The sequence below is a fragment of the Hyalella azteca genome, unplaced genomic scaffold, assembly GCF_000764305.2.
Source record: "Hyalella azteca isolate HAZT.00-mixed unplaced genomic scaffold, Hazt_2.0.2 contig4078, whole genome shotgun sequence".
Classification (NCBI taxonomy): Eukaryota; Metazoa; Arthropoda; class Malacostraca; order Amphipoda; family Hyalellidae; genus Hyalella; species Hyalella azteca.
Window position 1 is genome coordinate 229,612 of NW_025934304.1, and position 27,847 is coordinate 257,458.

A 27,847-nucleotide genomic window follows, 5' to 3' on the forward strand; every position below is an offset into this window, starting at 1 on the left:
AGAGTTTACACTTTCATAATTTATAAATTAAAAATTTTTCAAAGTTTTGCGGGAGTTATGAATCGTACATAACGCAGCAAAAGCGGAGCATAGACAAAATTTCATTTGAATGTTTATATGTAATCGTTTTCATAGAGGAAGCACAGCCGAATCGCGTGCATCTTCGTGACCTTTCGTAATCGTCGTTTCAGTAACTATCCACGTTGATCTACACAATGGATTAGAACCGAAGTTGTAAAATTATGCGAGCTGAGATTATATTCCGAAGTAAAATAGTCTCAATATTTAGTCGGGATTGAAATATAATGTTTCTATGGAATGCCTGAAACTATGGAGGTCCTCCTACATAGCTTTAATAAATATTAATCGTAAACTAAATCTACTTCTGATTACTTAAGAAAAATAGTTTTTGGCTTATAACACGCTATTTACTCACAAATTATATACTATAAGTAATACTTTTCAGGAGTACACAACATATTTTCATGCGAAAGCTTCATCGATTTCAATTGTTATTTACTCCGGCATCCCACAAGGTTTTAAAAATCATACTGTTCGAATCCTACACAGCTCGAAAAGAAGGGAAAAGAGTAAATAACTGAAAACGAAATTTAATACCACATTTGTTCTTGTGCCACAAAACTGAGCGGCAGACGAGCTAAACACCAATTCATGAAACGGCGCTGCACAAAAAGGTGGTCCATCCGTAACCAGGATCGTGCCTACAATCGAACAGTGCGACAGCAACTAAAAATGCTTTCAGAATTCATAAGAATTTATTTAAAATGGCATAGCGACACAACCAAAAAACAACAGAAGCACTCGAGAGAGAAGCTTTTTCGCAGTGTCACCGGGTCTAAATGAACACCCAAAGAGGCTGAAACAATGTTTACTATCATAAATAGGATTAAAAATACGGGGTAACCGATAAAATGTTCTCACGGCCGTTTTCATGTAGCTTCAAGGGAGCCTGTCCCAAAAATTCCAGGATAGCTGCTTGCAAATTACTGTACAGAATTCACTACCAGCAACTGATATTTGGAAAGTAGCTTCAAGACATCCGAGTCAAGTACAATGAAACTGATAAGTCGAGTTTAGTGCAAGGGACTCTTCGAGATAGTTTTTATCTGACTTATTCCATAGTAATTGTGAGCTCACCTCTCAATACCCAATAGAAGCCATCAGTAGTGATTTCCTGCACGCAACATTCATCGGTGACAAACATGCATTTCAGCTGTTGGTATTGATATTTACACAAAGCAGTTTAATAAGATCGCACCTAATCTCGCTAGCTCAAGCCGTATTGCATTCAATTCAACGAGTCAAGAATGGAGTAGACCTAATGAGCAATTGAGAACCTGATAAATTATCACAGCATCAGCAGCACAACGCTGAGCAAAAATCACAACGGCACCAAGCGTGACGCTCAGCTGACGTGTTTCACGAATGAATTAAAAATCTTTGCTTCGTAACGTCATCACTAACCGCTTGCATTAGGCAACATCAACACAATGAATTAAAGACCATAATAATAATTAACAAGCAGAATGAAGAGTTTTCAACGGATTACAGCTTGGTTTGTTAAAGATTAATTTTCGGGGACGAAAATTTCAACATTATCTTCTGTGTTTTGGGCAGCAGCAAGTTTGGCCTTCATGGCTTCACGCATTGCCTTTCTTCGCTCCTCAGCAGCCTTCTTCCTAGCATCTTCTTTTGCTTTGGCGGCCTCAGACATTGCGGCTGGGGGCGCCGCCTTCATGCGACGAGCGGGACGACTTTTCCCTCCCAAAGCTGAAGGGCCACTACTGCTTTGATCCAACTCGGTTGTAACCTAGACAAAACAAATGTATTAAGTGATAACTTCTCTTAACTATTGAAGAATTTGTCAATCTCTGATTTAACACACCAAAGGCAACTTTACAACTTAGTTGAATATTAAAGAGGGTCATCAGCAAGTGTCAAAACTCCAACATTTACTCACAACTATGTGCACATATCAAATATATTACTCGATCTCACCTCCTTCCAGCCGTTTGTTCTGAGCTGAGCAAGGGCGCTATGCATGGCTCGTACGTCCTCCACCTGCAGGCTCACCATGTCCCAAAAGCCGGCCAGGTCTTCGCATGTCGTTGGGAATTGCTCGCCCTCTTGCTGGCCGGCCTAAAATTAGTTTAAAAGCCTCGATGAATTCAAAAATACATAAAGCGTTGCGTTAGAAAAATGCTTCGAAATACTAGGCAGCTAAAATTTATATTTATAAATTTGCAAGTGCAAGAAAAATTATAAATAGGAATTGCTTACATATTGATAAGAAATATGAAATCGTTAAACAAACGTAATATTGAAGAAATATGATGATACGGATAACAAATTTCAACACGATGAAAAAAAAATAAAAATAAAAAATCTCGCAATTTTTATGTGGATTCTTTTAATAACGAACCGAATAACTAAGCATTAATTTAATGTATACATTCATCAAAGCAACGATGCACAAGACAAACAGATTCCAAGCATTCATGATAGAAAAAAGTAATTCATAATTTGTACATGATTATCAATGACATAGAAATAACTAAGCACAGGCCATATGATTCCTGCCAAATTGCATGGAAACACAAAAACCTGAACGATAATCATAAACGAACTAAGACTCATCGAATAACAGTATGGTTACTTCAATTTGGAGCTTACAATATTCTTCTGGCAGAGTCCTTTGAACTGCTTGATCTTCTGTGAGATAAGGAGCTTGGTCTTGCCTGAGGCGGCCAGAAGCTTGCCCCGCACCTCCTCTGTCATGATGGATCCATGCGCCTCCAGGTCCTTATCCAGCTGTTCTACTCCAGCTTCCAGCTCTGACACTTCCTGTGCCACGATCTGTACACATGAAAAAAATAGGATTAATAACTATCGGTACTTTCTCGTAACGATTTGGGTATTAAAGGAGTAATAAAATCATGTTTGGTGCTCCTGAAACAATTTGCGAGAGATTCAAACAATTGATTAGCAAATACCTAACGATACTTGATCGTGATTCGTGATTTGAAGTTGATGGATCAGATCGAAAAAGTAATAAAAGATTGACTCGTCAACTTTTACAACTTTTATCGTGTCTACAACCAACCTTCAGGAAGTAATGTCCATCCTTGATTACTTTCTCGTCATTTGCAGCAGGAACGGTAGCTTCAGATTGAGAGGTCTCAACCACCATCGCACTGCGTAATGACGACGTACCACACCCGTTGTGAGGGACATTTGTGGAGCTGTCACTCCTTATTTCAGATGAATTGTTAGAGGAATGGTTACTATTATTCAGTATCACACTTGCTTCCACATCAGTCTTCTTAGTGACACCAACATCACAAGAATTTTCTTTCGCAGGTGAAAGGTTGGAATGAGTTCTAGAATCTTCTTGACAAGACAACATGGAATAAGGCTTTGCAGTACCATTAGAAGCTTTGCTGGTCTCAATTTCAACAGGTATTTCTCTAATATTTGGTGCATTGTTTGTGGAAAATTTATCAGAATTGTTGCCGGAAGATGAGTTGCTTGAGGCGACCGATGATTTGACAGGGAGCTGATACCTGAACTCGGGTCTAAGGTGTCGGAAAACGCTGGGCATTCCTCGACCAGGTTCCTTGGAGGACACACTATTGTCTACTTGGTCGTCATATTCAAGTTTTATTGGGATAATACGTCCTTGACAGCGCGTGTCAGGAGTTCGTTTAATGCTATTACCCATGGTTCGGTTAACTGCTTCACTTCGACGGGAGAAACCAACAGCTAAAGCTCCGGGACCATAGAGCCTTTCTATTCGTTCTTTGATGAATGACTTGGTACTTTCTATACGATTATCTAGATCACTTGGATGATGTACAGATAAAGGAGAGTTTATCAAATCATTAATACTGGAATGCGTATCGGTAAGTCTAACAGGCACTTCATTAGACGTCATACTTGCACAACTGAAGTAGTTACGCCGCTCATCAGCAGTAGACCTAGAAGAATTTTGACTGTACTCTGGACACAGAAGGGATTTTCTAGCAGGATTTTGCCTTTGACTAGCACCGGTGTTGATTTCGCTGGCTTTGGTGAGGTAGCCTCTGTCGACGCTCACACTGCGGCCGGTGGGAGGCTTCTTATCGCGCCTCCTGATGGAGTTCTGGCGACTGCGGTAGTCGAGGTCACCTCCTAGTTCCTGAGCACAGCGTGCAAGCTGAGCCTTCAGTTCACTGATACGCACTGCTGTCTCCTGGGGTGTGCACTGCAACACACAAAATGTTATGAGACTTTGGTTAAGTAAGAACCAAAAGTAAATGTCATTCAGGCAAATTAGAGAATATAACGTTACTGCTCTAAAATAAAAGAGTGAAATGCAAAGAAAAAAGTCTTGAAAGTTTGCTGACATAAATAACCAATTAATGAAAATTTATCAATAAACTAAACTCTCACTGAATGAGTCTATTGAAAATTCAAGAGAGAACTATTCACAAGTATTTACACGTCACGAGATCATAAGAAAGATCTCTTTTTACATGCAGGAAAACCCAGTTTATCAGTTAATGGTATTAAACAGATTAATATATTTTGCATACTTTTATCAACGAACATCTCAGCTAACAATTAAAATTGAACAAAAACTAAAAAAATCAGAAGCAATTTCCAACTCCGTACGCTATAAACTGTTAAAAATGTTCAAAAATAAAAAAAAATTGCCTTAACGTGCTAACAACACAGCACTGAATAAGAGTAGTTCACTGTATACAACACTCGCAGACGTCAACGACTAGGATCAAGCTGCAGCCTACCTTAAATTCAGGAGACTTGAGTCGCTCTCTGAGGGGGCTAGAGTCGCGACTCCTGGCAAAGGCGAGTCTGGGGGCAGCAGGACTAGCGTCCCGAGACCTGAAGCCTTCACGCACGGCGCTGTCGTATCTGTGGGCAAATCAGACGTAAGTATTTGCGAGTATTTGTAGGTAGAATAACCTTAAGTATTTGTGGTACAATAACCTCAAGTATTTGTGAGTACAGAAGCTCTAAGTATCGGTGGATGCATCACTCTATGAGTATCTCTAAGCATCTAAATGTCCAAATTAATGTTTTCAGTCGTAGAGATCTTGCAACATCATTGCAAGGAAATATTAATGTTGCTCTGGAATTTCCGAGCCGAAATTCCCTAATAGACGTCGCCTCTTTGCGCCTGTCAAACATGATTTACACAACAGTCCACATAGAGAGATCACTACATACAACACAAGGCTTGTTAATACATGGAGATGCATAAGTTAACGTTACCCCGAACACGATCATTGCGACACAGAAGCAAGCCAAGCTTGGGTAATGGAGCGACGCATCAAGTTGTCATGGCAACAATCAGTTGCGGTAGTCATGGCAACAGACCCTAACTGATCACAACACCGACCTCGGAGACAAGCGTCGGCACCAAAATTATGTTTACGTTTTATAATAATCCATGCTAATGTAGCCACAAGCACAATTGCTATTCTCAGAAAAGTTTCATCCTCTACTCTTTAAAAATAGAATAATTTTTTCACGTCATTACACTGCAATACAGACTTAATAATACCCCGACGACAAGCAACGTGTGACAAAAGGGGGCGAAAATTCCGGGAGTTGCAACTGTAGTAAAATCACGACTCAAACAACACGTTGTAACTTAGCCCACTTATCGCCTTCACTTCGGGGTAAGGATTAACATAGATAGTACCTACCAGCGATATCACCGATAGCGATAGATACCTTGTCAATATATACCAGCGATATCACCTCTACTGACAATTATGAACAAATCAATGCATAAATGACCTGTTGATGTTACTGTAGCCGCTGACAGCGCACGCTATGGCCAGGTACGATGGAGGCGCACGGCTCACGCACCAGAGGTTTTTCTGCAAGACGAGAGCATGCGTCGTGAAACATGATATTATTACTCATACATCAAGATCACATTGATGAAATTATTCATTACTGAGAATAAAGTAAACGAAAATTATTCATTACTGAGAATAAAGTAAACGACCTTATTGATATAAATTATTTATTTGAAGGCTTCAATGGAGCGAAACGTTGGAAAAAAACGAAGCATTTGATAAGAAAAAGGAAATTTATCTAAAAAATACAAAACGCGAACCAGGTATAACCATAATCCGATTCCAACATTAACGCTTGTGAACTAAACCTTTGTATTATCTGAATAATTGATATACCGCTACAATATTTAAGGGAATACGTAATCCTTGATGTTAAAATACATCATGCTTGATCGCAGGAGGCCTTGATAAGAACACGCAATCCTTCTTACGATAAGGCCAACGTAAACAGACACCACGCCGCGACACGCGAGCACCGACCGTCAGTTTGTTGTCAAGTTGCAGTTAGTTGTTTTCTATATCACGTACATCGGAAAGTGAGGATCTAAATTTTTTCATTGCATCCACGTCAAGGTACGAGCACTGTATAACAACATATGCGAATTCCATACAGAATAAAATCAGCTATACAACAAAGTTATTCAGTTTACGAAGAACGCAACGAATTTTCTATCAATATTCCTTACGAGTCTTCTTCGGGCGTAAGTTATAGACACTAAATATGACATTTAATTTCTGACAAGACTGACAGTTCTAAGTACACACTTGAATAAACACATCAACACTTGAATAAACTTGGGGATGAAAGACAACATTTCTTAAAGCAAGCTTCCCTTCCTGGAGAAATTTGCATTTGTATCGCTTCCGTGAAGCAATATAGTTTAAATAGTACCACTTGTTTCGCTTCTATGAAACAATATAAATTAAATTTAATTTCTTTAAACAAATTCCATGATTTGTTTAACGGCATCGTTACCTGACGTATTGCGTTAACGCTAAAGAACACGAACATCGACCTCTGGTACATCAGAAGGGTCGGGTGTTTGCACAAGTGCCTCACTATCCAGACAAACCTAGCATGTGCGCAGAAACTCTGCTCTCAAATTTAACAAATTCAACAAATCTAGTTTATCGCAAAACATCAATTTCATTAAATGCGTAGTCGAGCACCACATCGATGTGCGATACGTGTAATTTCATCCTTCATATAAGCATACACAAAGAAAAATACATCAAATTAATATCAATACCCGTATGCAATATAGGTACATCTCATAAAAAATATAAACCATAAACTTCCATCATTCTCACCTCACGCTTGCCGTGTTCGCCGCTGTCGACTGGACTATTCAATGAATCTGAAACATGTAAATTATAAGTACTATTGAACTACGAATGAAAACAAATAGACAATTTTGTGCCACAAAAAAAAAAAAGGATTCACATATTAGGGTTTTCATCCTGCGCAAAATGGCGAAGATTCATTTTGCGATCACTAAACCAATATAAACCGGGCAAGTACATTCACTACTTGTTGACATTTTCACCAGAAGTGACAACTTCTAATTCACCTTCGGGTCGACCATATTGTAGAAATAAGGAAATGCAATTGAATAATTTCGATGTCAGGTAGTAGCCGCAAGTGTCATAAATTGATACTGAAACAAAATATTGTGGAAAATAATTCAAGTCGCGAGTCACGACGAATAATTATGAGGGGGTTCAAGTGAACGTAAAACGAAACTTATGCCGTACGTCGTGATAGGCCTGATCAACAGAGTCATAGTCAGCCTGTACGTAGCGATGAACATGTACAATAACGACATAATTGACAGCCATCACGTAGTGTTAACATGTAGACCTACGACAGATTTCAATGACGTATTAAGTAGCCTGAACGTAGCGCTAGACATGTACCGGTACGTACAGCTAAGGCAGATTTGACAGCCATCCCGCAGCGTTAAACATGTAGATACACGACATATTAGGCAGCCTGCACGAAGCGTTAAATATGTAGAACTGCGACATATTAGACATCTTGCACGCCAAGTTAAACAGATAGACCAACGAAATATTGGGCAGCCTGCACGAAGCGCTAAATATGCAGACCAACAACATATTGAGCAGCCTGCACGCAGCGTTAAACATGTAGACCAACAACATATTGGACAGCCTGCACGAAGCGTTAAACATGTAGACCAACGACATATTGGACAGCCTGCACGAAGCGTTAAACATGTAGACCAACGACATATTGGGCATCCTGCACGTAGGAGTGCACATGTAGGTCAGCGCGGGCCACATCCTACATGTAGGGTATAGAAAGTGATCCAGGCGAGATAGCGCCCCGTGCTGGCACCCTGCCACAGCGACCACGCGTTAAGGGGGAAAGTCTTCTCTATTAGTTAAGCCTTAAATGTGCGTTATATTTTAGCCAGCTTAAGCATGGTAATAAACTTATTGCACTCATCCCTTCAGATATTATTGAGGAAATCTCGCAGCAGGTGAGATATAGAGTAAGTGCTGGCTTTTGAATGCTTTTCCATACATACAGGTATTTCTGAAAATAAGTTGAGAGGTAGCTAGTAGTATAAGTTAGAGACGCCGAGTTTGTGCTACTTCAGCCACTATATAATTGTAGACGAGATACATGCACATACCAACATTGAAATTTGTGCAGTGTTCACTCCGGTTCATTCCAGATAACGAACAAATCAGGCAAGAAGTAGTCAGTAACGCCGCGAATTTATTATCTAAATAATTTTAAAACTAGGAAATAAATACTTCAGTATTTATTCCAAGACATAGCATGAATGTAGGCTTAACCAATCAACCAGTGAATTCAATTTTGCTGTATGCTTACACTCACAGAAATAAGTGAGACTTCGTCCTAATAGTGATGTGCTTTTTGTTTTGCGAGGGTCAACCAGACCCAGTTTGGCCCGGCCAATTAGAGTATCAGTGCAGGTACCTGTCAACGATGGCCCACGTATGACGCAAATAGTATGAGGGATTAACTGAACGATTATGTCCATTGCAAAAGTACGAGCAAATTTCTAACAAATTACTATAATTTGAGCAAAAATGCCCATACGATCGGTGCTCAAGGCACAACAACTAATGAAAAAATGCAAATTGTCATGAATTTACCGTGGCCTACAAGCACAAGCTCCAATTCATTTTGCGTACTACTTAAACGTACAGTAATAATTTTACTTCTTTTCCCCCTTTACTTTACTCTTTTTCCCCTTTCATTCCCCTTTAGAACTTATCACAGTGATATCACCACAACAGTTGATGTAAAGGCTCAACATCATATGGTATATAAATATAACCATCACAATCCAGCATTACCTCCTTTTTACGTCACCATCATAATGAACAATACATCATCACAAAAACATCACGATCACAAACAGTTCGTCATCATATCATCTTTAAAACCAATATTAAATCACAGCATCACTACCGCAAACAATAACACATCAGTACGACATTACTACAAGAACGAATTATAAATCATTATATCACCCCAGTAACCGCTAATGGACGACTACCGGTGCGATTCACAATCTCAACGCATTATAAATCATCACAACATCACAAACGTAACCAAAAATACACAACTTTTATCTGCCACCTCAACGAATTATAAACGATCACATCACCACTGCAAGCAAAAATACATGACCACATTCCCACTTCAACAAATTATAAATCATTAAAATATCATGAAAATAGAGATTTAATAAGGCCCTTCGGAATAATACGCAATTACATCATCACCATCTCAACGCATTTTAAATCATTGCATCATCACCTCAACGTATTCTAAATCATCACATCACCACCATAACCAATAATACATAATTACGTCGTCACCCTCTCAACTCATTATAAATCATTGCCTCACAACCTCAACGTATTCTAAATCATCACAAGATCACCACAATAACCAATAATACATAATTAAGTCATCACCCTCTCAACTCATTATAAATCATTGCATCACAACCTCAACGTATTCTGAATCATCACAAGATCACCACATTATGCAGCGGTAGGCCGAAGAGAGGCGCTGCGTGGGAAGGGGAGCGTGTGTGGGAGGCGAGGGCGGGGGTCAGGGCTGGGGCGGTGAGGCCACCTAGCAAGCAATCGCTGCACCAGAAGCCACGTGCTCCATGATAATACAAGCACATTTCCAGTTACGGCAGTCAACAACCAGTTTGCCTCGAATAAAGCAAGTTAACCTGACAAGACCGCGGTACTTAATTAACACCGCCCAGGTAACATACGCAATTATTTTTTTAAATTCAATCTAAGATTCTATCAAGCAGAGACGCTATTAAGAGTGTCAAATGAGGCAGGCAATCACCGGTATTTACTATGGATTTGTGATCATCGTGCAAGTAGTGGAAGTAATAAACGGTTAGCTGACAACACGTCCCCAAGGTAGCATCGCCCACGCACGCACATTATATATTCAATTTGTACACGACGCCAACTCTAAGATCATGAAGCAGTGACAAACTGGAGTCTGTGTGTGTAGCTGACCTTCACAATTCTTGGCCAACCTGCGGATTATACTGTCCACACTAAACGCGTATCTTTGATACCATAACTAATTATTTCGATTGTGGAGATTAGGGACACGGAACAAACAAAGATAAATCAGATAAACGGAATACAAATGCTTTCTCATTCGTCACGCTGGCTCACGTGATAGAATGTTTTGAACGCATTAAATTCAAGTGATGCGAGCGAAAGCTTTAGAAACTATTGCTTTTACGCCGACACAGTTAAAAAACCGACGCTAATTAGATGCTTTAGGTCATTTAGTCCAAGTTCCAATTCGTCAAAGCTTAGCTTACGATGACAGCAGAAGAATTTTAAAAATTTTGGAGCTTAGTCTTTGTTCTTGAGGTTCCTATTGTTTTTAACGTCACGTTTCAGCGTTTTAAATGTCATTCAATACAAGTTTACATCGTGTACATTGATTTCAATCAGAAAAAAAACTAGGAATAGAGGGCAAATTTTGGTTACTTTCTCGATTCCATGATGTTAATAACAAGAAAAGTTTAGACATCATGTAGAAATTCAAGAATTTCGGTTGCACAATTGCAGAAAATAATGTTGTACTACTATACAGCAAACGCGAGACGCTTTCAGTCTTAGTCTCATTTTGCACCAACGTAGAACTAATTCAATAACACTGGTTGGCTGTGATGAACAACTCCAGCTGAGTTACCATTATAAAGAATTATGTAATACCCAGTACTTCTAAATCTGAAACCAAGAATTAAGTATGTTGCATGAAATTTGTTAACTTTCCGTTTTTTCGGTGAAAAAGTATATAATACTCATAATACACATATACAACTTACAAGCTTTGTGTACCAAAGGAGAGGTCACACGAAATGGCAATTTTTCCCATAATTAGAAAACCCTGCAATCGGAAACATAAAATTTGGTTACAAATATTATAGAGAAGAATGCTTGTCTGAATAACTACATAAATTTCTTAACCTGCTGCTACTGATTATAAGTTACAACCAAGTCTACTGAGCGAAGGAGAAATTAGTACGTATTAGTCGCCAAATGAACAATTTGTGTCCGTACTTGGAAAATCTTGTACAAGCTAAAAGAGAGGGAAAGCACAGATCGATTTAAGCGAAGAGAGCGGCACTTCCGGAGCACGCAAGAAGTCTACAAGCTTTAGCTATCACGAGAAATTCAAGGTCGTGCTTCCCGGCCACGGGCAAGCAAAGCTCAGCCACAACCTCCTCTCACCGCGACCACAACTCGACTGATCTCGCTTCCACTCGCGCAGCGCCACTGTTGGAGGTAAAACGAGCGCTTACTGAGCAGCAGCAGCACAAACATCAGCTGGAGCCGCAGCGGCCGCACTCAGAGCATCGATGGCAACAGAAATATTAGTTTCAGGAAGATAGCAGAGCAACAGCAACACAAATATAAGCTACAGCATAACTGTTACCATTCATAGCGTCGGTAACAATGGCAGCAGCCGCAACAGCTAGACCGCTAGATGCAGATAGACGAGCATCAGCATCACAACGTCGGCAGCAGCAGTCTTATCAGTTAGCGGCAGATTACAGAGCAACAACAAAAGCGTCGAAAAAGAAGCATCAACAACAGCATACTGAGCAATAGACACGTCGGGTAGAACCGTTGCATCATCAAAGGAAGCAGAGTTCAGAGAAAAAAAGAGCAGTGGCAACAAACAGAGCCGCAGCAGCAGCCGCAACGGACTGTGATGCACATCCTTGCGCAGGAGGCGTGCAGAGCTGAGCCATCAGCAAGCCATTGTAAGACAGCACTCATGCGTAAGCCCTAATGCACAACTCAACCAATAGGAAAATTGTGAACAGTTGTTAAAATGGTTTTCATCATCGACATTCAAGCACTTTAATAGGATATTTTTATGGGAATGAAAAGACACTTAAGATATTGACTATTCGGCAAAGTGCATTTGGTTATAGAAAACAACTTCTATAATCGAAGAACTAATAATCTAATCTATAATCTAAGAATCTAATCCTATCATTGTCAGTTTTGGAAAAATCTAACCTTTTTTAATAAAAATTGTGAGCAAATAAACCCATTTCTTTCATGACAACTCACATTCGGTCAAATACGAATTTGCTTTCAGACGAAAACATTTGGATGCTGATGAAAACAATATACCGTCAGAAACGGTTGGTCAAGTGCTAATCACAAATACTCAATACTCACAAGTAGCGAGTTCGAAATACTAAGTCCTCATAAGTCCACTATAACTAACCAGTACTGGTGGGGGACGTGACTGCACCACGACAGTCGGTTCTGTAGTTGCCTGTCCCAACAGGCATGCTGCTCCCTGCGTTGGAGTTGTGTGCAGCTAAGAAGATGCGTTGTGGCTCCTCAGTTGAGTTCAAGACCAAGGAATTGCTGTGAAGTGCAGAAGCAACTTCAGTCTTGGTGCTCATCACACCAAACCTGATTGAGCAAAAAAATTTTCTGTCATTACTTGCTGTAACAATTAGTCCATTTTATTTCTTAATCCTATACCCAACATTGAAGAGATTAAAAAAGAATATCATTAAAAAGATTACCACCACAAATTTTACTTCCAATAATTTTAGAAATTAGTAGCATAGAAGTGAATTAATGCATAATAGAACATTTAGATATAAGTTAATGTATCTCAAGGTCATTTTACTTCTGGGATAAATAATTTGGAGATTCTATGGACCACAAATTGATGCTTAGATTACTGCTACATCCTTCTTCAAGGAAAGCTGCTTAAAAATAAGAGACATTGTTACCATCTATTTAGAAATTATCAGTAGATATGCAAGCACTTGACAGAGAAATGTTCAAATTCTACCTACTAGAAATTCTGAACCCTACAATCTCAGAGTATTGATCAAAGTAAGAGCTGGCAAAACCTTATTTTCCCCTATACGTATATCTCGGTAAGAAAACTTTGGGTCCCATAAAAAAGGCCACTTAGTCTAATTACATTCGATACAAATTCAATGAGCACTTGGACCTTGGTGAATATAGAAGAAAACAGCAAGAACATCTATTGACTCCTTGCAACTTCAATCATTCATGAGATGAAGAAACTAATGATCACTAGCACAAGCTTCTGCCCTTGATAAAAATTTTAGTTAGAACCATATTATAACCTACAATTCACAAATCACTGAATTTAGTGATGAATAGCCATATCTTTATAAAGTGAAGATCTTTTTAGATTCAAAACATAATTCATAAAATAAATCCAACCCTGTCACAACATGTCTATTGCCTTGATAATCAAAGCCTAATGCAGTGAGTGAGAACCCAATGCAGTAAGAGCAGTAAGAATGAGCCCAATGCAGTAAGAATGAGACCAATGCAGTAAGAGTGAGCCCAATGCAGTAAGAGTGAGCCCAATGCAGTAAAAAGGAGTCCAATGCAGTAAGAGTGAGCCCAATGTGGTAAGAGTGAGCCCAATGCGGTAAGAGTGAGCCCAATGCGGTAAGAGTGAGCCCAATGCGGTAAGAGTGAGCCCAATGCAGAAAGAGTGAGCCCAATGCAGTCAGAGTGAGCCCAATGCAGTTAGAGTGAGCCCAATGCAGTAAGAGTGAGCTCAATGCGGTAAGAGTGAGCCCAATGCAGTAAAAGGGAGTCCAATGCAGTAAGAGTGAGCCCAATGCAATAAAAGGGAGTCCAATGCAGTAAGAGTGAGCCCAATGTGGTAAGAGTGAGCCCAATGCAGAAAGAGTGAGCCCAATGCAGAAAGAGTGAGCCCAATGCAGAAAGAGTGAGCCCAATGCAGTAAAAGGGAGCCCAATGCAATAAAAGGAAGTCCAATGTGGTAAGAGTGAGCCCAATGTGGTAAGAGTGAGCCCAATGTGGTAAGAGTGAGCCCAATGCAGAAAGAGTGAGCCCAATGTGGTAAGAATGAGCCCAAGGCAGTACCATGGGGTGCTTACAAGCAGGCATGAAATACATCTATTTTTTAGGCATGATTGGCAAAGAGTTTGATTTTTTGACTGAGCGTCTGAAAAAGCCAAGTGCTGGTAAGGTCAGTGCTGGTAAGGTCTGACGTGGAATAAATTTACTGTTCAAGCTGCAACTAGAGCTTTTCTGCAATTCTATAAACCACATGATAATGATTCCTGCTAAATTCATTATACTTCCTATCTAATTGCTAATAACATAGCACAGCTGGGTAGCTGGATTCCAAATGGAGTGACAATTTGTCTCTTTTAAGCCATGACATTTTAGTAATAACTAGGAAAATTCCATTCTAGGATTAATGTATACAATGTAGATTATAGTGAGCGAGTCTGATCTGCTCATTCTGATTCTGCTGCATCATCTGCAGTTTTCTGTACTGGAAAATTCCAAAATCAGCCAAAACATAGATCATACATATTTCTGGGATTTAGTCTGACTGTGGTATACTTTGCTTTTGAAGAAAATTTTTCTCTTTTACTTACTAAATGTGAGCAATGGCAATGCACTAATACAAACTAACCAAAGTATACTACCATCAAACGGGGTAATAAGGGATGGTTTTGAGCATTTTTCCTTAATAACTTTTTACCATGACAACATAAACAAGTTTAGGCTCATTTTAACGGTATTTGCAAAGGCTATCATATGGCATCTTTGAAAAAATTCCATTTGCTATTCGTAAGGTGCCCAATGCAAAATAAAAGCCTCCTGAACTAACCTTGGGAATGGGGTAATAAGGGACACTTGTAATAAAACTCAATTTTAAAACATTTGAAGCATGCAGAGTGTACTCATTACTAACAGTACTCTGAAGTCTTCCTCTTCCTATGTAGATGATGCAGATGTAGAATAAATGATGTTTTATGTGATTTTTACTCGTTTTCCCTTTATTGATATATTATTGATATATATTTTCCTTTATTGATATATATTTTCCTTTATTGATATATTGAGCCATGTAGCATTTCTTCTGTAGGTAAGCTTCCAGGATGGCTAGTAATTTCGCAACATTTTTATTGAGTCAAGTGAATTCACTATAACAAAAAAGATTGTAAAAACATACCTGAATCACAAAGGAATATTTTAGTGACAACCATCATATTTATTGAGAAAAAAATCATAGTTTATATTAATTACTTTTCACGTATGTTGCCTGGTAAACAATTCTATCTATGATATTCTATGCACAGTTAGGTGATAAACTGATAACTGATGATGCACTTTGCACCAATTTTTTGTCAAGGAGAATTTTTTTGCTTAGCAAGGTATATCTAATCAAAATTCTTTGTTGTTAATTGCTTTTTTTGTTAACTGGAGCCTTTGCTAACCAAGGCCCTACTGTAATTCTGTAAATGTATTTTTAGTGGTGTCCCTTATTACCCTGGGGCCTGGGGGACTGGGGAGTGTCCCTTATTACCCTGTCCCCATCATGCAGAAATGGCTGCCATTGTTTTCTGGAATGAGATACACCAACTCACCAAGTCTGTCAATCACATTTTTAAGCAAACACCTGTGTGTAACTTTTATGTAAGTAACATTTTTTAATACGGTGATTAATTTTTTGCTACAGACAGACCTCAGCGGAACCTTTTACAGACCCTGCGGAGGCACTTTTCCAAAATCTCACTCTTCACACTTTTTAAAAGGATTTTTAGAGGTACCGAGTAAATGTATATGATTTCCTAACTTGCTTTATGTACATACTACATAGATAGGAAAAATATTGAGCTTCATGCCCCTATTTTTAGTTTTGCAATATCTCAATTAGTTTAGCTGCTACAACATTTCTAAAATTCTATGAAATGTTGGAGCCTTGGAGGACTGTCCCTTATTACCCCACCCATCCCTTATTTGGTACCGTAAAATGGGTAACTTAGACCGGCGGGGTAACTTAGACCACTTTTCGTTTTTTTTAACAAAAACCCCCACAACTCAAAAACTATTTGACATAGAAAAATTTTGTCAAAGGGCATTAAAGGCCTNCTCCAATTTTTTTTTATTTTTTGGTTAAATAACTCCAGGTTTTGATGCATTGTAGTAGAACTCTTCTAGTTACATATGCAAATGACAAATTTTAGGAAAGTGTCATAGGGTAAACGAGGTATATTCCGTCACATTAAGGACGCATCGAGATATGAAAAACTATAAAAAAAATAACCGTATGCATTACTCAAGTTTTGTTTGCTTTAGGTGACTCTCAAAACACCGTAGTACGCGTCGACAATGATGAAACGTCACAAAATGTTGCCATATTTTATGTAAAAGCCTTTAGAATGCAAACCTACCAAATCCCTATATTCCGTCACTGTGTGTGGCAATATTCGGCACATGGTGAGGCGTATTCCGTCCGCGCTTCAAATTCTACTGATATGTAATGCCGTCATCCACATGTTCGAATTCCGTTCGCTGTGTGAGCTGTATTGGGATACAACACGGCTTTGAATTAGAACACTAATGAATATTGAACACTACTTAATTAGGCTTTTAATTAACAACTATTAAGCTTTTAATTAAGCAAATTTTAATTTTTGTACATAGCTTGGAACGATCTGTGTGTGTCCAATTCAAGTTGTGACGGAATTAGTTTTCATGAGTCTAAATCCATTTCTCATTTTAATCATCTATTAATTTATTTACCACTTGAAATCAGCAAATACAAGTATACTTAAAGGATTCCTAATATATTCACAGACGTATTTAAAAGTCTCAAACCACAATATTCTTCCTATACAAACAGTTATTCACTATTTGGTAGAGCAAGGTCAACTGTCAAATTTGACACATTTTTCGATGATCTCACTGGGTAGCGTGCATTGTCTCTCTTTGGATCTCAATATTTTCTCGCTAGATGGCCAAGACCTAGTGTTTTGGCATTAGTTTGACGCGCAAATGTATGACGTCACCATTTCAACCATCAACGAACGCATGGAACTAAAACAAAGCTTAATATAAAGGAAAAACTAGAGAGGTGACGGAATTACCCACGATAACGGAATATACCGCCTTTACCCTAGTTTGCAAATGGGGGGCGCCGCCCCCAAATGGAGTAACTTAGACCACCTAATGTCAGCCCTGACGGGGTAACATAGACCGGCTTGGAAGTTAATATAAAATTACCATATATAACATATTTTATGTTTGACAGCCTATTTATGTTTCAGACTCTACAGAGTCTTATATATGGTAATTTTAACTTAATTTCCAAGCCAGTCAATATTACCTCATCAGGGCTGCCATTTGGTAGTCTCATTTCCCTCATTATGGGGCAGCACCCCCCATTTGCAAACTATGATACTTTCCTCAAGTTTGTCATTTGCATATGTAACTAGAAGAGTTCTACTACAATGCACCAAAACCTGGAGTTATTTGGAATTATTTTACCAAAAAATATAATTGATTTTACCACCCAGTCTAAGTTACCCCAAGAGCTGGGGTAACAAAGACCATCACTCTTTTTGAAATTACATAAAGACTATGAGAGGCAGGAGCCAGCAATTTATGGTGAGTGAAGCTAGACGCTAGAGTATAGACCTGAATTTTGCATGTTTCAATTTAAGTTTAATTTAGCTAGTAAAAAAATGGCATCATTTATAAAAAAAAAGTGGTCTAAGTTACCCCATTTTACGGTACCCCGTTTGACTCTAACCGTCTGACCGCTGACGGTATACTGTATAGCATTATAATATAATACCTAATAATAATAATAGCGGTTTCAGCGTTTATTAGGCCGTAGGCCTGTCGCTGATTTTTAACATCGCAGAACATAGTGGCAAAGCAGAGAGTTTTTTAGACTCTCCCTCAAGTTCATTTTTGAGTCCTATATGTAGACCACTAAAGTATCCTGGATACCTGCAGTTTCATACATAAGAAATTGGTTTAAATCTTGAGTAAATGAGGAAATTTAAAATGAACTGATTCTAAAAAATCTGTGGTTTGTCACTATGTCGCAGAACATTCACAGCATTTCGCAATTCGCGGTCTTGAACTTGCATTTTGCAACTCATTGCTACAATTTTGCTGTCCTTAACCGCCCGGGTGGCCCGGCCTCCTTTCCGATCCTGACCAGAAACTGGCGCGCAGAGCTGGGATCAAACCCACGCCTCTCTGCGCCAATCTTGGTACTCTGAACTTTAACCACTGGTCAGAGGGCCACCCTGCCCAGTTAACCACTGGGCCACACTACCCTGCCCAGCATTGGGCAGTTGGGCTAAGACGTTACAATTTTTCTGTACAATATGAGGAAAAAGTCAAATCTACTTACTGAAATAAATAGCAGACCCTCGTCAATCATCATTCATGACCATTACCAGTTCTGACCAAATACTTATAGTTATAAATAGTAGATGGGCTTTCATTCGACACAACACAGACTTGAGTTAGGTACTGACGTACAGGCAAAATCCATTTGAAGCTGCAGACTGCAATAAGGAGGTCAATATACCTATTTGAGTTTCGGTCAATTCAATTTTTTATTAATTTAAAACTTATCACATATAACTTGAACTTTGTAGAAGGTTAAAATTTTAAATTAATTTGCGCTAAAAACAGCTGAACAGTAAGGTCTGCGAGAGACTGCGACTCAGCGTAGCACGTTCACTCTTCACTGTCACTGATCACTGGATCAACACTTCTCTGAGTCTGTAGAACTCACCTCACCATCATCGAATAATGCAAACAATTACAAAATCAACAATCGACTCCTTAATTGCTATGCATATAACAGCTTCAGCTAAATTTAGTTTGGGAAAATTCATTTCAGTCTAAATTATGGATCATCTTCAAGAATTTAGGATGGAGCCGTGTGAAAGAAGAAATAACCAAAAATAAAGGATTTCCAGTTAAATTATTTTTCAGGTATGTATATTACCAATGAATAGGGAAACTGTACAAGGACATAAATTAAATGAATGCAGTTTAGGTAAAACCGCTTTTATCATCGGAAATTCTGCTCGATCAGAAATCGGAAATGATGATTGAATTTTTAGGGAGTTGAGTGCAGGGCTGTTTAAGTATAGTGAATTGAGATATTTAAGTTCATCCTCTCCCTATTGTTCGTAGTATATAGGCATCACGTGGGGCTTGAGTGAGACTCAGAAGGTTTAGTATGTTAACTGTATATTTTATAATGGTTTAAAGTGAAATTGATGAAATCCGAAATACGTAATCGAAATCATGATCATTAAGTAAGATATTGTTACAGAGGTCGATAATCACGAGTTTAAAGGTTTAATAAAATTAATTGTGGCATTCGAGAGAAATGCTAGTGCGAGATGTGAATTCGAGTCACTACAAATTAAGTTAGAACTCTAATTTCACGTTCTTACAATTTACAAGTTAATCTTCAAATACATTTTCATCCATCTTCTTTTGAGGCCCAAAAAAAAACGGCATGTGAAACGAAAACTAATTTATATTATCATATCATAGTGATGTCGGTTAGATGTCGCCTATTCTTGTAATTTTCGTGATTTGTTCGCAGGAGATTTAAAGACATGTCCTTTGACCGAATCTTTTCAAAACTATCTTTAGTTTGAAAAAGCTATTAGACTTTTACCTGTTGCATATGATGGCATAATAATGATGCTAGCCGACAGACATTTCAACTTTAAACATTTATTTCACCATGGTGAAATAATGTTAATGTTGAATAATGTTATTGATAATAATAATAATAATCAATTTCCAAAACCCCCAATTTGACCCATTATTTAGGTATTTTAAACTAGCTACGATGAATAAATATCTTGATCTTGAGTTATTTGATAAGTTAATGCACAATCTAGGCCTTCTAATTTTATTTTCTGCCGTGTTTCGCAGCTCTGTATATTATCAGTCTATATAATGATATATCGTATTATCATTATCGTTAAAACAATCGGTACTATTTCTATTTCTGGTCTTGATTCACGTGGACCACGCTGCGGTGCTGCTGGAAATAACCCGTAACGTAAATAACCCCTGGAACTTTTTTTTTTTCTTTTGTGTGTGTGTGTTTCTTTTCTTTTCATAAATTTTCAGAGTGGTTAGGCACAAATTAAACCTTATTTAGTACCTCATGGATCAGTTTCTAATTCTCCCATAAAAATAAATAAAAAGTAAAGACTTAGTGACAACTTGAGCCGTGAGGGACATGGGGGACAACCCCACATCCTCAATAAACAACAACAACCCCTGGAACCAAATGATTAATGACATAGCTCAGTTCTCGCCTGAGTTTCTTAAATGTTTTTAGTTTCTAGAATGACAATCTCATCTCAACAATTGGGCGTTTCTTATCTTAAATTCATTGTTGTATGCCGAACTCAATTCCGTTTATGTGTATACACAGTGTTAACAGTGAAACAGTGAACGTGTTAATTTTACGTTCTGGATGAATTACGAAACATTACATAATCGAGAAAATTCTCAAGGATACGAGCTGATGTAACAGCACAGCTGCATTTTCTTAACGTCTAGTAAATAAAGCAAAATTCGCATAATTGTCGAATAACTTTCACTTATTTTCGAACAGACAATCATTTAATTAAAAAATATAAAAGACACGCTGTAATTAAAATATAACACATAATTTACTAACACATTTGACTTCAGTTAATTCTGAATATAATAGAAATGTATACGAATGAACCCCCCTCCCCAGCAGTTCAACCATGCCCCCAACCATCTCCTAGCTTATAGCATCACCGAGTTGCTCATTCTGTTGTGGGCCAGTAACTGGATCCCAAACTGTGGAACCCGTAGCATTGCTGCAATACGCTTCTCCTCTAGTGCCAGCGAACAACCGTTAAATTCAGTCGGTAAACTTATACTTAGTGAGCGAACTATTAACACATTGAGACTGATAAAGTGCTATTAATGCTAAATATTATGCAAACTAGTAGGACGCGGCGGGTACCTATTGATACGTGGTGACTACGGAACCTCCAGGTGGTACGCGACCACAAAAAGTTTGGGAACTAGAAGATCCCTGGTATTAGATTAGGGATCCCAAATACTAGGATTGGTATATAATTATCTGATCTCTAATTTTAGGATTAGATTTAACTAATTAGATCCCTAATTAGGTAGGTAAATCCCCTAATAAAAACTCACTGAGACGAGGCGACAGATGCAGAGCTCCGAGACGCAACTCCAGACACGTAGAGTTCCTGGACTGTTGCTCGGGTTGATGAAGTGATGCACTGAAATATAAAAATGTTGTTAGCCCCAATCATTTAATTTATTTTCAAACGAAATTAACGCCATTTCTGTCATAGAGTAATCATCTCCAATCCTTATTATTCCTTTCAATCATACAGCAATAAGAAAACGACTCATAGAATACCTTCATTTAACCAAGAATTGCTACTTGGCTCCCATTTCGGAATTTGAATTAAATTATTTTCCGAACAAAATTTAGAATTAAAAACACGAACTAAAGAATTTAAATAAGTATATTTTAATAATTTTTATTTTTTTATTCCAGCCCATGTCATCCCCTTGTTTCGAATGTACAATGAATTAATTCCACAGCTAAAATTAAAATTCGAAGAAAAATTCATACTCTTAGACTTCAATTAAAAACACAAACTTTAATACATATGTAACACATTACGGTGTAAGTGCGCGAAGGCAAAAGTTGATAACAAAATAATATAGCGTGTAAACAATTTGATGATTGTCTCAATTTAGAATTGAAAGATAAGATACATAATTTTTTCTACAGTTCTATTATTTTTTATAACGGAATTTAGTGTACAAAACAACATTCCGGTGAATTACCTGGATATCCTGCGAAGTGATAGTGGGCACGATGGTAGCAGGCACATCGTACTAAAAAACGATAGAATGAGTTACTAGATTAATTGACATCTGAGTAGTCGGTTAAAAAAATGGTATCATGCAGTAGCCACGAAGAAAAAAAATCACTAGTTCTGTATGATTCACTCTCAGATGAAGAGCTGAACTAGGGAGATACTGAAGATACCTAGCATCTAAGCACGAGATACTGCAATTATAAAAGATGATACTAGTTAATTACAATACCGGTAATGCAAAAGTCGAACACTATTAACATTTTATACTCAGCCTGACAAAATCAAGAGCGAAGCCGATTTAGTTTAATGATAAAACGATTGGTGCCGGTAAAATTTTCGAGTATACCATCTTGAGTAATGACATTTAATATTGCAATGATTAAGTATTTCAATGGATGAAGTATAGCGTTCAGAAGTTACCTTTTCGGGCCTCAACTCTCCGTTGCCATGACTACAAGGTGTGGTGACCAATGAGTCAGAATCTTGCGACGACAATATTTTGGAAGTTCTTCTCCTTTTGGTCGAACATTCTCCAGATTTACATTGAGTTAGAGCAGAGAAAAAGGCCCCTATGTTGCTTTTTCTCTTCTCAGGGGTTTCCCGTGCACCTTTTTTGGCCCTGGGGCTCGTTGACTCGCCTTCAGAACGAGGGACACGCAAGACAACATCCAGACTCTGAGCCGATACTGTGGATTGCAAGTTTGGAACCTCTCGAGATGGCTTCTCTTCTGGCTTGGGAGAATGGCTTATCCTCCGCCAGAAAGCTCTGAGGCCTCGGGGTTTTCGTGTCGGGGGTCTTGCAGTCTGGGGCAGAGTACTGGCCTTGGTGACGTGGTCAGGTCTCGATGAAGTCGACATGCTGGCTAGACTTCGGCAAGGTCGCGTGAGGGAAAAAATGCGACTGTAACTGGAGAAAAAAACGAGACAATAAAAATGAGTTCACCAATATGAGTATCTACACAAAAAAAGGAGATGGACAAAACAAAGTAACATGCTGTGTGGCTGATTACTTTGAGTCGTCACAATGAACTCGTCAAAAAACATTACAAAATACATTCGAGAATATTTTGGGGTTACGCTATCGAAATAAAGTTAGAAATTTACATTTTAATCCAAAAATGCTACTCAATGTACTCAACAAAGTAACTTGAACTCTTTCAAATTTATTTGTATCCAGAAAACTTAAACGTTATCATATTAAAGAAATTCCGTTCATACATGAGGCATTATCGAACGGTTACAAAAAATTCATGAAGAATTGAGCCAAATTTTAGCTTGATTTATCGTTATCAAGTTAACATACACATTACTATTATTTGTAAAACCGTTTATTACTTTGAAATTATTGTGATTACCTCATTTTTAAAGCAACTCTGAGCCGTTTAACTAACAATTATTATGGCCAAGGCCCGGAGGCTATGTATATACTTAAAAAATATAGTTGACGTTCGGCGACCGGTCTATGAACCTGACGTCTTTGGTGGAGGCGTGAAGTGCAGTGGAGGAACGGAGGGGGTGTGCGGTTGCGGAATGGATAGGGTGTGCGCAGTTCGATGATCTCGAAACGAGCAGAGCGAGAAGGCAACCTTCAGACCGACTCACCGATGGTCGTCCAATCACTTCACCTCTGAGTAGCTGACTGCACGACTTGCTACGGCCACTAACACCTGGACACACGACAGTTCTGAGCACCTGACTGCACGGTACTCAGTTCTGAGCAGCTGACTGCACAGTATACTCAGTTCTGAGCAGCTGACTGCACAGTATACTCAGTTCTGAGCAGCTGACTGCACGATACTCAGTAACTGCACGGTACTCAGTTCTGAGCAGCTGACTGCACGGTACTCAGTTCTGAGCAGCTGAATGCATTCCTATATAACTCTCATCTAGGAACTACAATTCTCCATTCCAATGCAATAATATTTACCGAACATGACCAAACATTGAGAGCCTTGAGGAAGCCATTACAATGTTCCAGTAACTCGTTTTTATCACAAAAAATTAGCACTGGTATGTTCAAATATTGAATCAATAGGTTTAAGTTAACCTGAGTCTTCGCGGTGCTGAGAAAAAAGTTTAAATAAAGTTCCCAACTTAAACTGAGTTGCCGATCGTTCACCTAATAATCTTACATACATTTTACTGTAATATATTTCTCTCCTTGTCTCCTACATTGTTCCTATTACCTACTAGAAATTAAAAATAAAACTATAGCCTGATTACATAGATGTTTTGTGGTATAAACATTAAAAATAAAACTACAGGCGCATTATAAATCTCTTGTGTAATATAACCATTTGAAATAGAAACTATAGGCTAAAAGTATATTTTGTTATATATCAGCTGTATACCAGTGAGAGTGAAACGCCTCCAGGCCGGATAGAGGGAAGGAGGGAGCCAGCGAGGCGGCGCTGAAGAAACAAGCACCGTTGGTCGAGGCAGCGTCGGCAGCTCAAACTCAGGTTGCGCGTACGAAGCGCTTCTGTTAGAATATAATAGAATAGAAATGTCGGCATTGAAGAAATAGGCCCATGGCCTGTTGCCGATTCTTGAATTTTTCGTGACTTGATTCACAAGGGATTCCGGCCTTTGGAACCCGATCTTTCCATAACTGACGATTGATTATGTTTGATTGATTGATTGAATGTAGTCGTGGACGAATATTCATGGTCGACTAAAGCAAGCACAGATGAGATCCAGTTAACGTTACACTACTTTGGTAGAAGTATTGATTCGTTGTTTTCAATTTATTTGAAAGTTAAGCTTGAAAACTGCAATAATGGTAGAAGCTGATAATATGTCTAAAACGAGAAATATTTCATCAGAGAACGTATCTTAATTAACTCACGCACACGAAAGCTGATTAGAAAATGAAAACTATCAGAATAAAGAGGCAGGGACGTCTGCACAAAAATCTGACTAAAACATGGTTATCGAAGATCCAGAAGAGCGTGATATTGATGATAATGAAGAGACTGAACTTCACTGAAGTGCCTGTTACCTGAAGTGGCAGTATTCTAGCCGCAGCTGAACAGGGTAGGCGAGAATCTTCGAGCGCTCTGAGCTTGTGAGACGAACGAGTTCAATGTGAGGGCGACAGGCATGCCCCTCAGAGCCCATCCCTCACATCACGACCCCGCCATAGCTGCATGCGTCGTAACTCACATAGCATTATTATCGTCAATTCCATCTTGGAAATTAAACCTAATATTAAGCTGCCACAATCTTAATTGTTAGTTTTATTTGTTATGCTGCCACAATCATACTTGCGTGTACACGTCACTCGTGCTCATGGTACCTCATAAATGAATCGATTATGGAAGCAACTGAGGTAATATAGCATTGTTGCGAAAAACCGAAGACGTGGTTCAAAATTTCATTTAAAAATAGCATAGCTAAAGATGAGCACTATATCGTGATAAAAATCTTAAACTTAGACTGTATCACCGATGAAGAATTTTTTTTTACATAAATATTCCTCAAAATGCAATAAGTATAGTTAGTGCAGGAAATAATAGATCGAACTTATTATATGTTTGACCTTCTAGTTTGCGTTGAATGCGAATCCACGCTTGTCAACGGGTACACAGCATCAGATAACGAGCTTCAATTAAATAAAATGAAATGACTTGGCGGGAGACTGTAACATATTTTTGTTAGATTCCGTACCGATTTTACCTAATTTCGTACGTTTGACATACTTCGTACATGGCGCGGGCTAAATTTAAAACCTTCATGTAGATTATTATATGGTATCCTACACTCGAGGTAAAATAAATTTTTAGTCAATTACTTAATCTAATATTCACCAGATTGATTTGTATTCAATTCAGCAATAGTGGGTATGATTTAAGTTGCAACGCTCTAAATAATCTCAATTTTCTGTAGTACACGATAATGTGCCAGTTTTTTTACCGCTACCGACTAATAAGCCAAGTATTAGTGGCAATCGAAGAATCGATGCATAAATAAATCATACAAAGAGTTCTATATATTATATTCTTCATCGCACGTTACAGTTGCATGGGATGTAGAGTGTTTCGAATTACTAGCAAGTTTTCAGTAGGTAATTATTTAGTGTCAAGAAAATAATGATAGCAGTGCGCGGAACTCTGTAGTGATGACTGAAATCCATATAATTATTAATTAATTTCACTTACTACCATGTTTTTATTGTAAGTCTTAATATGCTCTCAACCAATAGCTTCTACCTGCAACCCAAGGTAACATCATGGTTTTCAGTAGTGTTAAATATTGATTGTATCCATTTACCACAATACATAAAAAATGGTTATCGATATCAACAGTTTGCTCTGTGACGCTACGCTCGTTTGAGTGCTGTGCTCGTGGCATTCGGAGTAAGAGTATTCGGCATGTCTATTTTTACTGTTGCCGAGTCAACTCTCCCCTCAACAGGGGATGCCAAAGTGTTTCTTTTCCCCTCTCGGGCTAATAACGAACGTAGCAATGTTCCCTCCTAACTAAAATAGCTTAAGAATCGAAAAAATTTATTTTTATGTCTGAATATTTCAATTTAGCTACTTTCATGAGGAAAATAATCTGATAAGTTACCGCGAATATTATATTGCTTGCTCGGCATCCCGCATTTTGTATCTCGTATTCGATGGTGAAAGAGCTTGTGCCTCAATCATAAGCGTTCACTTTCCAGACATATGTGAGCCCTACAATGATTTTTTTTAGAGTTCTATTTGAACTTCTTTGTTGGATTCCGTGCACTCTGACATTTTAAAAAAATTGGACACTAAATAGTAAATATGGCCGAATTCGGATCGCTATATTTGGACGAAGCAAGAAAGAGAGCAAAAAGGTTGGTCCTACCGTCACGACAAATTGTTCGCGCAACACGCCCAAAAACAAGGGAGTTGTGCTCCATCCAGATTTTTGATAATGAAGAAGTGAGTAGCTATTATATGTCAATCGTAAAACGTTTCCCAACTCAGTTTCAACAAATCGAGTTGAACTTGTATTCAGGATAAGGGTAAGGTTTAATTTAGTTCAGCCTACCACGAGCCTCGTTCGCGCGCTAGTTAAAGGAGGCGCACGGACACTGATCGATAAGCTCACAGCACGCGCCTTTAAGCCCGTAGCTGCTTATTTTGATAAAATTCAAATAATCTTGAATCATTTATATGATACAGAAAAAGTTAATTCACAATCTTAATCTGAATAATTTAGTTAAGATCAGACCGCTAAAAAACGACTAAAGAGATGGAAAACGTTTTTTCGAATATGTAAATTTTCATAGTTTTCGTTCGTTAGCCGGTATGTTTCGGTGGCGGCAGGCGGCTGGCAGCATACTGTAAATATTTCGTAAATTATTCTCAACAAATAAATTATAATAAAAATGAACTCACAGATTTAATAATTGGATGCCAGTCACACCCTCATCAAAGGATCTTAGGCGAAGAGACCGATCCTATGAAGACAAATTAAATGGTGTAGCACTTGGCTCATGGAACGGGATAGTTAAAAACAGAGCAGTGTCACGTAGGAAGGAACGTTTTCAGAGAACACAATAAACAAAAAGCTCAGGTTGTTCGCGATAGCCATCAGCAGCCGCCATGGCAAACGGTTTACTCATCACAGCACCACTGACCATCTGACACTAGCTGAAATGGAAGACGCGCT

The 27,847-nt window shown here is 38.4% G+C and overlaps 1 protein-coding gene across 1 annotated transcript; it reads right to left on the reverse strand.

Annotated features, from left to right (window-relative positions):
• Nucleotides 1–27,839, reverse strand: LOC108673375. The gene is made up of 15 exons (XM_018161192.2): nucleotides 27,574–27,839; nucleotides 25,200–25,343; nucleotides 24,550–24,680; nucleotides 23,667–23,865; nucleotides 22,619–23,105; nucleotides 22,164–22,214; nucleotides 21,495–21,583; nucleotides 12,694–12,887; nucleotides 7,203–7,249; nucleotides 5,827–5,909; nucleotides 4,809–4,935; nucleotides 3,125–4,264; nucleotides 2,695–2,877; nucleotides 2,020–2,160; nucleotides 1–1,831 (listed from the first exon to the last, which is right to left on the reverse strand). The coding sequence occupies exons 2-15, from the start codon at nucleotides 25,316–25,318 to the stop codon at nucleotides 1,589–1,591; spliced, it is 3,234 nt and encodes a 1,077-aa protein (XP_018016681.1). The 5' UTR covers nucleotides 25,319–25,343; nucleotides 27,574–27,839; the 3' UTR covers nucleotides 1–1,588.
• Between the last annotated feature and the right edge of the window lie 8 nt (nucleotides 27,840–27,847).